The sequence below is a fragment of the Euprymna scolopes genome, chromosome 24, assembly GCF_053919585.1.
Source record: "Euprymna scolopes isolate OS-2025 chromosome 24, ASM5391958v1, whole genome shotgun sequence".
Classification (NCBI taxonomy): Eukaryota; Metazoa; Mollusca; class Cephalopoda; order Sepiida; family Sepiolidae; genus Euprymna; species Euprymna scolopes.
In genome coordinates, this window is record NC_136505.1 from 63,922,816 (window position 1) to 63,934,641 (window position 11,826).

The following is an 11,826-nucleotide window of genomic DNA, read 5'->3' on the forward strand; positions in this document are numbered from 1 at the left end:
ATGATCACTACGGGCTAACTTGGTTATATCCTCAGATATAACAGGCCATGTCTCACTAGTGTAAAGAATACTCCTTACACAGAGATTGTAGAAGTAACCTCTGTCATGCAGAAAGATGCTATGACATGTAAGGATGGGGAGGAGCTCTTTAAACTTTTTCCATGATGACCTCATCATAAGTTTTGGTGTCATAACAGCCCCCTCCTCTCCACTGAGGTAATAAAATAAGCCCTCTTAAGTAAACACTTCATCAAATCTCCACACTAACGTAATGTACTTGCAATAACCCTTATCCCTGAGTGGCTTCCGGGCCTTGATAAGTGGTGACCACTGTGTAAAAAAAAAAAAAACAGCCAACACCTTTAAGTTGTTCTTTATCTAACTCCAAGTCGATAAAAAAAGGAGTGGTTTCTATGGATATCAAACCCAGGTAATACTTGCATCTGAAGCTGGGATTGCAAAATGTAGACCTAAGATATTTGAATTTTCAAATAGGAGGCTATGCCACCTAAAAACCCTAAAAAAAAATGAAATTTGAGTAATGAATTGATGTCTAATATACATTCTAAAAATTTTATAAAATTTGGAAATATCTCAATTTTCAAAGGTGGTGTTCTCCCTCTGTGCATAAAACTAAAGTAAATTAAATATAGCCCACATTACAACTAACACCCGTTTTAAAATTTATAATTATTAGTTAATCAGTAATGAATCCTGTACATGTTGGTTCCTTTTAATCTGTTTTTCAAACCTTAAGTTCGTAAACTTTTAATTTATCAAAAAGTTAATATATATGTTTTTTTGTTTCAGGTTCGTAAATGGTTGAAAGGCAGACAAAAAAAATTACTTTCCTTGCCAGTGTGCTTAAAACATTTAAGTGTGTCAGAAAAACGCAGAGAAGAATTACAAAAAATCATCAATGAATGGAAAAACTATCAAGTAATTTTATCCGATTTAATTCATCTGTTATATAAAATTCAGTTTGTTTTTGTTAAAAGAATTAATGTATTAACAGTTAAATACGACGTGCCTGCAATAAGTTTCTGTATGTTTTTGTACAGATATTTAAATTTGTTGTAAACTCTTGAAAATTCAGTATATTATTGCTATACATCTTATGAATGACCAATTTTTATGATTTAAGGTTCAAATGAACAGCTACAACAGGAATTGGAATACACACTACTAAAGCCTGATTGTCATAGCTGGTGAATTTCATAAATGCAATCTGGACATGAGGACACTTTAGACGAATGATATGCAATAAAAATCTGTTTTAAGTTTGAAAAAAATGCCACAGAAACGTCTGCACAGTTTGATGTCAGTGTGGGAACTGTACACACAATTATTTGTGAAGAACTTAAAATACGGAAGATTTGCACAAAGTTTGCCCCACGAGTGCAGTCCACAACTCTATCCTTGTCACAAATTATCTGACCAAGCTATCAAGACAGTTCCTCTCTCTCCCTGTGACTTTTAATGATTTCCTAAACTCAAAGAAAACCTTAGGTGTCGTTATGAAACAATTGAGGAGATGAAAGAGACTGTAACGAGGGTCATTGACACGCTCACACAAGAGGACTTCCATGGTGTTTTCCAGAAGTTGTTGGAACGGTACAAGTGCATTGCAACCGGAGGAGATTACTTCAAAGGGGACTAGAGTTTCATGTGTGTACTATCAATGAAAGTGAGCATATGAAAATGTCTGGAAACTTAATGAAACATACAAGGTGCTTTCAATGAAGGTTAAATTTTTGATAGAATCTAAAGACACCATTGAAAATTTTCTTTCATTGTCTATGGAGTCATTAGTTAGGTCCATAAATTAACTGAAATATATTAGAACATAAAGAAAAGAAGTATTTTTTTTTTTAATATTTAATTTTTTACATAGATTATCTTAATTTCAGAAATCCAGTAGCACTCACCCTAGGCAGGTTGAACCGGTTTCCTCTAAAAGAGGAAATATCAAAGGAATGTCAGATTTACAAGCGGTCTCCAGTTGTATGTATAGGATAGATGACAACCTTAAATTATTCAGTTTTTGCAGAGAAGTGTTAGTGTCTTCCTACATATAGCATCCGATATTTTCAAATGGTCACCCATCTGGTAATAATCAGGTTCAACATTGCATGAGAACTAGTGGGTCAATGTGATTATGCCATATATTTCATAAAACAAAAATAAAATTAAAGAATATCTCATTGAAGAATGTATTTGAAAAAAAAAGTAAGTATTAAAGTATTTAAATTATTTTTTATTGGTAGTTTTAAAATTTAAGAAAATTAAATTTGTTTTGGTTCATAAAATCCATTTGTTGAAAATTGTTGGTAAGAAGTGCAGCATCTACAATGATTCTCCTTGTTTTTTTTTTAAACATGATCACCTTAAGTTATTTTTTTAATTATTTGATTTCATGTTGTGAATATAATTTTTAACTTCTTTTGAGGCAAAAAATTGTAAGCATGAATTGAAGTTACATTTGACCAGCAATATATCTCCACCAAAGCAGGAAGGTAATGGTGGCTAAGTTGTTAATGGCACAGACTGACAAGCTAAGTTCGAATTCAATTCGTTCCACAAAAACACTTTCAGTTGGGGATGTTGGCAATCTTCACATGGTACCTCCTGTAAGTACTCAATGTCTTTCGAGCAAAAATTCAAACTAGAAAGATATCAGGGGAAACGAACGCCAACTATAGAATCATGTGAGTTATTAAAAAAAAAAAAAATGAATGATGCTGAACAACACCACTTCACATGAGAAACGCTGGGTGAATATCATATTTTTTAAACTGTTTTCTTCATCAGAGGTTGTTGGCATTTTCACATTTATGCTGTCTTCAGCATTTTTCAAGTGATTTTTTTTGGTTCTTATCCAGAATCCCCCTCTCCACATTAAAAAATAAAGATAAATCTTTATATGATACTAGCCTGGGTACCTGGTGTTGCACGGGTGTTTGGAGGTGTATGTTGAGAAAAAAAAAAAAGTGGTAGTAGGCAGGCAGGCTTGAACCCGTACCGAAGAAAAGAATGTGAAAAAAGAAAAAAAGGAAAAACGTGACGTCTTTGCCGTTGCATCCATCGTCAAACCAGAAGTGACAAAGGTTTAAATTAAGGCGAGTCAATCGAAAAGAGGGGATGACTTTTGAACATATCTGCTAAAAAAGCGACCCCGTCCTTGTAGAAAAGTGCCCAGTTGAGGGTGTAGGAATTAATGTTTTTAGCCAATGTTTTGATATTTGTCGTCCGAAGGGGCGAGCTTCAAAACGATACCGATCTTGTGAAAATCTGTCGCCTCTGTCAAAAGTTTTAGGCAGACATACAAGCATACATTCATTTAAATAGACAGGTGAGATTTATATTATAGACTAGCAGGGGTACCCGGCGTTGCCTAAGTGTTTGGAGGTGTAAAAGAAAGAAAAAATTGTGGTAGGTAGGTAAGTTTGAACCCGAACCTTTGAGATTAATAGGCTGATGACTTACCACCACGCTATGCTGGCAGAGAACTGAAAATGTGTGAAATGAAACAATTAAAAAGTCAAACAATTAAAAAGTAATGTGACAGGTGCGTCAATTAAATGAGGTCAACCATCACACCATAGGGAATGAAACACACTTAACTTTGGCTGCAAGCCAGTTTCTGTGTATGTTGTGTGCTTACTCCAAGATGTTTGGGAAAACCAGCTCCTCATTTAAAGGGGAGTGTGGTAATGAATAGCAATTTTCTGATATGACGAATTTTGGCCGCATTGATCAAACTTCGTTGCTTGCTGAACATCCCAAGTGCAAGTGCTAGGGAGGCTAATTTTGCTATGGTTCAGTTTCGGTTATATACGACAAAGCCAAAGAAACACGTGGAGAGTAAAATATCACGAAAATAGCATGTAAAAGTTGACCAGATAAAAGATACACACCACCCCCTTTCGTAATTCGTACATATTATAATCTAGGTAGCATATAAAAAGTTATAAGACTGAGTGAGCAAGCCGAGAAGCAGCCAGAAAAAAGCCTTTGGTGGACATACAGAAAAAATGATATTTGTACCCATGATGAAACAAAAAATATATTCCAAAAATCACATAAATTGATCAAGTAATTTTATTTTTAAATAAGAAAATCAAATTTTTTGAGTAACAGTAGAGCAATTGTCTTGTTCACCATTTTGAAAACATTCTAAAAAAAAATAAATAAAAAATAAAAGCAGTAACTCAATAATTCAAACTCAGATTTATGTTGTAATGCTTATGTATTTTTATTAATTGCATAAAAATTATTTTATTTATAAAAATAAAACTACTTGATCAATTTACGTGATTTTTGGAATATGATATTTTCGTTTCGATATTGATGCATGCAGCATAAAGATTTTTCTTTATTTTTATTATAAGGGAATTTTTTTGTTGTAATTGGTATCTTTTTGTGAATTTTCAAACTAAACCTTTTATTTAATTGAGACAAGGAAAACAGAAATATGTGAATAATTATAATTTTTTAGTTTTTCCTGTTATGAAATCTATTTTAAAACTATGTTTCAGCCTGGAAGTAATTCAACAGAAGAACAAAAGAAACTCCATGAAAAATCCAACAAACTCCTCCAAAAATACTACAGTCATTTGTCTGCTTCTAGGAAAGTGCAACAACGACAAGAAACTCTGAAAGCAAGAATTGAAATTGATTCCGATTTAATGCTCCGTAAGTTTTTGAATTCATTTACAACTTTTTGTTTTGTATCTGCTACTGTACGGTCCATATATAACTGGGAACAGTTGTTTAATAGACACCCAAGTGTAATACTGTCAACATTCTGCCCCACAACATGGAGGAGAAATAGAAAAAGAAATATGACAAAAGACCAAGTTTATCAGACAAAACAATGGATAAGAAAATTCTTCACTAATGAAGACAAAAGGAAGCTGAGATGATGATTGGGACAATATACTTTAGAGTTGCTTTTTGGAGTGGTGATGGGTTTTGCCACAATTGGAAACAGTTGGGTACGACAGTTTTGGGTGTGACAGTTACGAGCTGTACCTACTAAGCAACAACATGTTAGGGTCGCCAATCATAATCTAGCAGGAGATTGTGTGGTTCTACACATCCTCGTAAAATTAAATTTCCGTAATTAATGTAATGTGCATTATCTCCTATATAATAAATGTTTTGTCTCTATATATAATACAGGGTGGTCGCTAGAAAAGCGGGAAATTTGTCAAACAACGATTTATGTTTACAAAGTTTTTCAAAGACAAATGTTATATTATACTCATAGATACTCAAAATGTCGTCTGTGCACTTCATTGAAGTGTCTTAACCTAGAAATCCAACAAAAGAACTAATCAAAAAATAGTAATCACGCATTTTATTCATGATCTAAGCTGACCTTCAAATTTCCCGCCTTTCTAGTAACCACCCTGTAAAATAACTGCAGAAATTCATCTCTGGACCAAAGTAGCGTAGGTTTGCCACTACAGATGGCGCATACAAATTCAATACATCTAGGCTATTAGCCACTATCTTATGTCACTTTCGAACACCATTTTAGACACATTTAGTAGTGATATTAAAATGCTACATTGCATCCTACAGGCAACACCATCACAATCGCAACATCTTTAATAATAAATTAAAGTATTTATAATAAATACTATATCTCTATATATAATAAAATGACTGCAGAAATTTGTCTTTAGACCAAAGTGGCATAGGTCTGCCACTACAGATCAATTGGAAAGAGTTAAGGACAGTTGTGTGCAGAATCGAAGAGTTTTGGGATATTAAGATGAATTGATCAACTGACTGACGAATGCAGCCTCAACAGTATGTTGACCTTAGCGTTAAGAGGGTCGATTGTGTCGCGCACACACACACACACACACACACACACACACACACACACAGCCAGGGTGTGACTGATATTTCCAGAAAGTGTCAATCTGTTTTCTTTTTATACTCGTGAGTCAGTTCACCACCTTAGCAGTTGCCAGTATGAGAGAGATAACAATATGGCCAGAAGGAGAAGAGAAGATAAAGGAAAGAAATTTACAGCATACAATGTTGTGGTTGGCGATCGTTGTCGAGCGGGGGACCACGTGGTATTACACAAGAAAATATCAGTACTTATGTCATCAACAGCGAATTCCAATGAACACGAGCAAAGGTTAACAAATTTTGTCAAACGAACTAAATGTACAATATGATTTCTGTTTATTTTATTTATTTTTGCAAGCAATGTAATGAAAGAAAATATTGATATGCTAGTGTAGTTTGGTTAAAAAAAAAAAATTGGATTTAAAAAAGAATACCAGCAGAAGTATTTAAATAGTAGATTTTTTTAACTCATTAGAATAAATGACTTATGCCAAATTGATGGTTGAAAATGGTTAATTTAGGATTCATTTTTGCATTAAATACTGACTGTTATTAATTCATAACTGTGCATCGAACGAATGCCATAATACTTAGTTTACTGCATCATAGCATAAAGATCTATACAAAAGTTCAGCCAGATCACACAGTAGTTTCTGAGAAAGCTTCTAGAGTAAATGTGTTATTGTGGTGACAAATCTCTATTAATCCTAAACTTGTTCATCAAACGGATATCATAATACTTTGTTCACTTCATAATGTCAAAGAGCTATAGAAAATTTCAGCCAGATCAGTCTAGTAGTTTGCAAGAAAAAGTGGATTGGACGGACAGACAACAAAAAACATAATATAGACTAGCCTATGTGCTCGGGTGTTTGGAGATGTGTGTTGAGCAGAAAAAAAAAAGTGGTAGTAGGTAGGCAGGCTCGAACCTGTACCACGAAGGAAAAGAACGTAAAAAAAAAAAAAAATGATCGGTGAAAAAAGCGACCCCTCACTGTAGAAAAGTGCACAGTTGAAGGTGAAGGAATTAATATTTTAAGCCGATTTTTTGATATTTGTCATCCGAAGGATCGACTTCAAAACGATACTAATCCCGTGAAAATTTGTCGCCTCTGTCGAAAGTTTTAGGCAGACATGCAAACATACATACATTTAAACAGACAGGTGAGATTTATATTATAGAGGAGAAAATAAAAGTATGCCAGAAATTATATGCCGATGGTTTTATAAAATTGATTTTTGTAATTAAATTAGTAGGCTGCCTGGTGTTGTCCACTCATAAAATAAGCTTAAATATATTTTGATTTATGCAGACATCATGTTTATTATTATAGAGTCAATACGCTATTGATTATTATATTGTACCCAATATATAGTTGTTAATTAAAAAATTAAAAACCAGCTAGAATCGAAATCAAGGCATATATAGCTCTCCAGCATTATTCATTACCGTCTGAGTTAAGTCCATACGCATATAAAAAACTTAAAAAATTGTATTAATAGTACACGTGTATATTTGTACATATTTAGAAGTAACACGTTTAGTTTTAACACTTATGTCTGCCAAGTTCCATTATGTTTTTCAATTTTGATCCCTTAGCAGCTATTTTTACCAGCTCCAAACAAAATCAAATTCATTCCACAAGTCCAAATTCCCTATATATCGAGTCTGTAGACAAAATATTAACAGTAGGTAGAGCTAATTCCGCACACAGACAAGGTCACTTCATATATGTATGTACATAGATAGATAAAAATGTCTGATATCCACAAATTCAAAATGAAAAGTGGAATTTGTAGTCAAAACTACTTACATCACACATGCAAATCTGTGCCTACTAAGCAACATGTTGGGGGGGTTGCCAATCATAATCTAGTAGGAGATTGTGTGGTTCTACAAATCCTCGTAAAATTAAATTTCCATAATAATGTAATGTGCATTATCTCCTATACAATACTATATCTCTATATATAATAAAATGACTGCAGAAATTCCCCTCTGGACCAAAGTAGCATAGGTTTGCCACTGCAGATGGCACTTACAAATTCATTACATCTAGGCTATTAGTCACTATCTTATGGCGCTTTCGAACACCATTTTAGACACATTTAGTAGTGATATTAAAATGCTACATTTCATCCTAGGAGCAACACCATCACAATTGCAACATCTTTAAAAGAAGAGTCTATTTTTCTCTCTAAACATTTAGTCTTCTCACTGCTATCAGTTGTCTCTGGAACTAATTCTACATTTTCCACAGAATCTGTGATTACACAGATCATAACTGACTCATAGCTACATAAACCTGGCATAATCTTTCCAATTTCTGATTCATAAATAATAAAAGCTTCCTTGCCATCGTCTTCTATTCTGATTAGCTGAGACCTGACAATTCTCATATTCCAAATTAGTTATTAGCCATATAACCGAATGCTTCAGAAAGTTTACAATATGGCATCGCTAGGAGACAATAGTGCTAAAAAAATAAATAAAAAATATGAACATAATAACCGCTCATAAACAGAAAATTAAATTACTGGTAAGCTTATAATTATCCAAATGTTTATTAGATACTGGCAACTTCTTTTACACAATTCATCACGCATAAGTAAAAAAAAAAAAAAATACATACACACATACATAGCATCTTTACAATCGATCACACACACACATCTTCTACATCCTTCTTCCTTTCTTTCCTTCTTTGTGGTCTCGCTGTATCATAGATACTGCAATATATGTGCACAAGTAATATATATATATATATATATATATATATATATATACACACACATAACTATCAATAATCGCACAAACAAAAATATCAACTTCTAAACATGATGTAATTCTGCTAAAAAAATCTAAAAATTAAATACTGGAACTCTGACATAATTTAATACGCTTGAGAATTATTGGCATTTTACCACGCATTGTACAGACAGACCAACAATATGATGTAAACAAATACATATTGCTCTTTCCTCGCACGGACGGGACACTCAAAATGTAAACACAGCATTGGTTTGTGAATTTAAATATGCAGAAAATACCTACACCCCAAAAAATGGCCCTGAAAATACAAACAAAAAATGTTAAAGGTACCAGTATTTAATTTTCGATTTTTGAGCAATTATCGACCCTTATAGGATGCTATATTTGTTTTTTTTTGGGGGGGGGGCATTTACTATTCCTGTGGGCAATAATTGAATTTTATATTATCCACCAATTACCCAGGCTTCAAAGTCGTTACTTCTGTCCACTTCCTTTTTAGAGCAGAATAAATGTTTACAAATACATTAAACACCAAAATATTATGCAAGTAGGTTTTAAAGTAAATGTCATTGGCTACAGAAACACGTTTTTTTACCATTTTTACTTTCTGTGGAGTATTTTATTTAATTTTCTTTTTCTAACCGATTATCGAGACTGCACAGACATCAATTTTGTTTTGTTTTTTTATACGTGAATGTTACCATGATGGAATTATTGCGGTTTTATTTAGAAAACCCATTCTTCACATGCAGAAAGTAGGGTGTTTTTTTTATTGTTCTATGTTAAAAAAAGATGACAAAACTGGAATTTAATTTATTACTATTAAGAGAAGATTTGAAAAGGAGATGAAGACTTGAACAACGGAAACAGCCACGACTACTACTACTGATTTCGATCACTCTAAAGAGTTAATATAGTGAAAATCCCTCACTTTGAAAACTTGTTTTTACTTTATATTATTATTCTAATTGACCATTTTTCATAATTTTTTTTATTCATACTGATTTACACATTCTCTTAATTGCTTTTTTTTTTTTTTTTTTTTTTTTTAAATCAAACAGTATCTGCAAGTTATCACTCCAAACCAGCACTAATCGCCAGTGGAAGCAAGATTATTTAATTTCTTCCAAGGATGGCAGTACAAGGGGTGGGGGGGGGTCATGCTTCCACCGGCTAAAGGGCCCTGCTAGCGAACAATAATTATGTGATTTAATATATATATATATATATATATATATATGAGAGAGAAAGAGAGACAATTCATAGTTCATAAAAGGAGATTCTCAATGAGAGTTTAATGAGTACAATATAAAATAATATATTATCTTAAATGTTTTTCAGTAAAAAAAGACATCTGTTCCTAAAGTTACCCTGTATATTGTTAGATACAACATAAGGAGTCAAAGCATGATTTGGACTTTACTTCTCTGCATTGTCTGAAGTCGTCAGCAAAAAAAAAAAGATACGTGCCACACGTGAACTCGCATAACTCAAGTTAGCAAGCAATGGGCTCACGAGGACGCAGAAATTTTAACATCGCTAATTAAAACAGAAGAACATAATGACAGCACATGTGCAGTTTTGTAAATCTTGTCGAAAGCAAGGTTTTTATTTGACTCCCCTCCCTTTAAACAAAGTGATATTTCTATGCAAAATAATTGATTTTTTTCCAATTTTTAGATATTATGTGTCAGAGAGATCGCTCTATCTAACGGTGCCACATCCGCGCCTGTCTGACAAGTTTTTAGCGGATATATAAACACACAGGCATTTACTTGTTATATAATTAATTGTTCTCACATTATATTAAATTCTATATTAAGTCTGATTAGTAGTTGCACATCATCCAGTATGTGTACTGTTTCTTTGAGTTATCTTATTTACCACCGTTTTGTCTATAATTTTGACTTCCTCCAATCAGAGTAAATAGTTTCCTTTTTCCCTTCACGTGTGGACAACCATACTAACTTTTCAATATCTTCATGAAGGTTACATCATCCAAAACATTGTGAAAATAACACTGCCAATGAGAATAGTAGTCTGAATAATCCAAACAATGAGACTTATTCAACCCTATTTCTATCATTTATTTTTTTATTTATTTAAGGAAGGAAAACAAACACTTCAGTGTTGTGTTGGTGATCTAGTGGTTAAAGATACTGACAGACGACCTGAGTGTCTCAAGTTCAAATTCAGTTTGTCCCACAAAAATCATTTTCCCTTAGAAAAGTTAGCAACCTTCATGTAGTCCTTCCCATAATCCCCAATGTCCTAGAATTAATTCTGACTAGAAAAATATCAGGGAAACTAATGTCAATAGAATCTTTGGATTCATGATATGAAGCGTGTTGGGCTCTCACAGACATACATTGCAATTCAAACTTTGATGGCTAAAAAAAAAAAAAAAAATGGATCTGTTCTTTACACTATTTTAGGGAGGGGAGGGGGCATCCTTTATAAGGAAAAGAAGGTAATTATGATCTCCTTAGAATAAATTAGGTTCCTACCAAATTTCACATTCTTTGGTCTAAAGGTTACACATGTCTGTTATTACTTAGTATAGATGGCCTCCTTCCTATCTCAACCCAAAAAGTTTAAACAAGTTTTTCTTTTACGTTTGTTTCAGATGCTCCCAAATTACAGAAAATAACAGAAAAAGATCTGGAACTTTATTCCAGCATTTCATTGCCTGTTGCAATGAGAGCCAAAGAGAAACACAAAGAACAATTACGGAAACGATGTGCTCCTTGGTGGCAAACTTTGCCCGACGACAGACACGATAAAATCTTATAAATTTATTGAATAATGATAAAGATCATCTATTGTTTATCTAATGTACTGTTTTTATTCATTTGATACTAAAACTGCTTTTTTTTTTTTCTTTTTTTAAAATTATTATAGACAACTAGAATGACCCTCCCCAAACAGAGGTTTTGCATCACTTTTCTATCTCATTATTATAAAGATTAAAATCAAGATATTAACCCTTGGGCTATGATGGTATTTTTACACACATTGCCTAGGATGGGTGTGATTTTTTTCACATGACATAAAATCAAGTCTAGGGTCTTTGAAAAATAATTTTTCAATCAAAAATCAATACATTCAACCATGGGTTTCATTCCTTGATTAATGCAGTTAGGGCAAAGAAGAATTCCAGTCCTTGAAGACACCTTTGTTGC

At 33.1% G+C, this 11,826-nt stretch overlaps 1 protein-coding gene across 1 annotated transcript in view; it reads left to right on the forward strand.

The window, feature by feature from the left end:
* LOC145246750 (IQ calmodulin-binding motif-containing protein 1-like) overlaps positions 1 to 11,473 on the forward strand; it is a 56,270-nt gene extending 44,797 nt beyond the window's left edge. The window contains exons 12-14 of the mRNA XM_080108516.1: positions 811 to 939; positions 4,539 to 4,695; positions 11,271 to 11,473. Coding sequence (XP_079964642.1) covers positions 811 to 939; positions 4,539 to 4,695; positions 11,271 to 11,437 — 453 coding nt within the window. The 3' untranslated portion in view covers positions 11,438 to 11,473. The remainder of the gene's footprint in view (positions 1 to 810; positions 940 to 4,538; positions 4,696 to 11,270) is intronic.
* Positions 11,474 to 11,826: the final 353 nt, after the last annotated feature.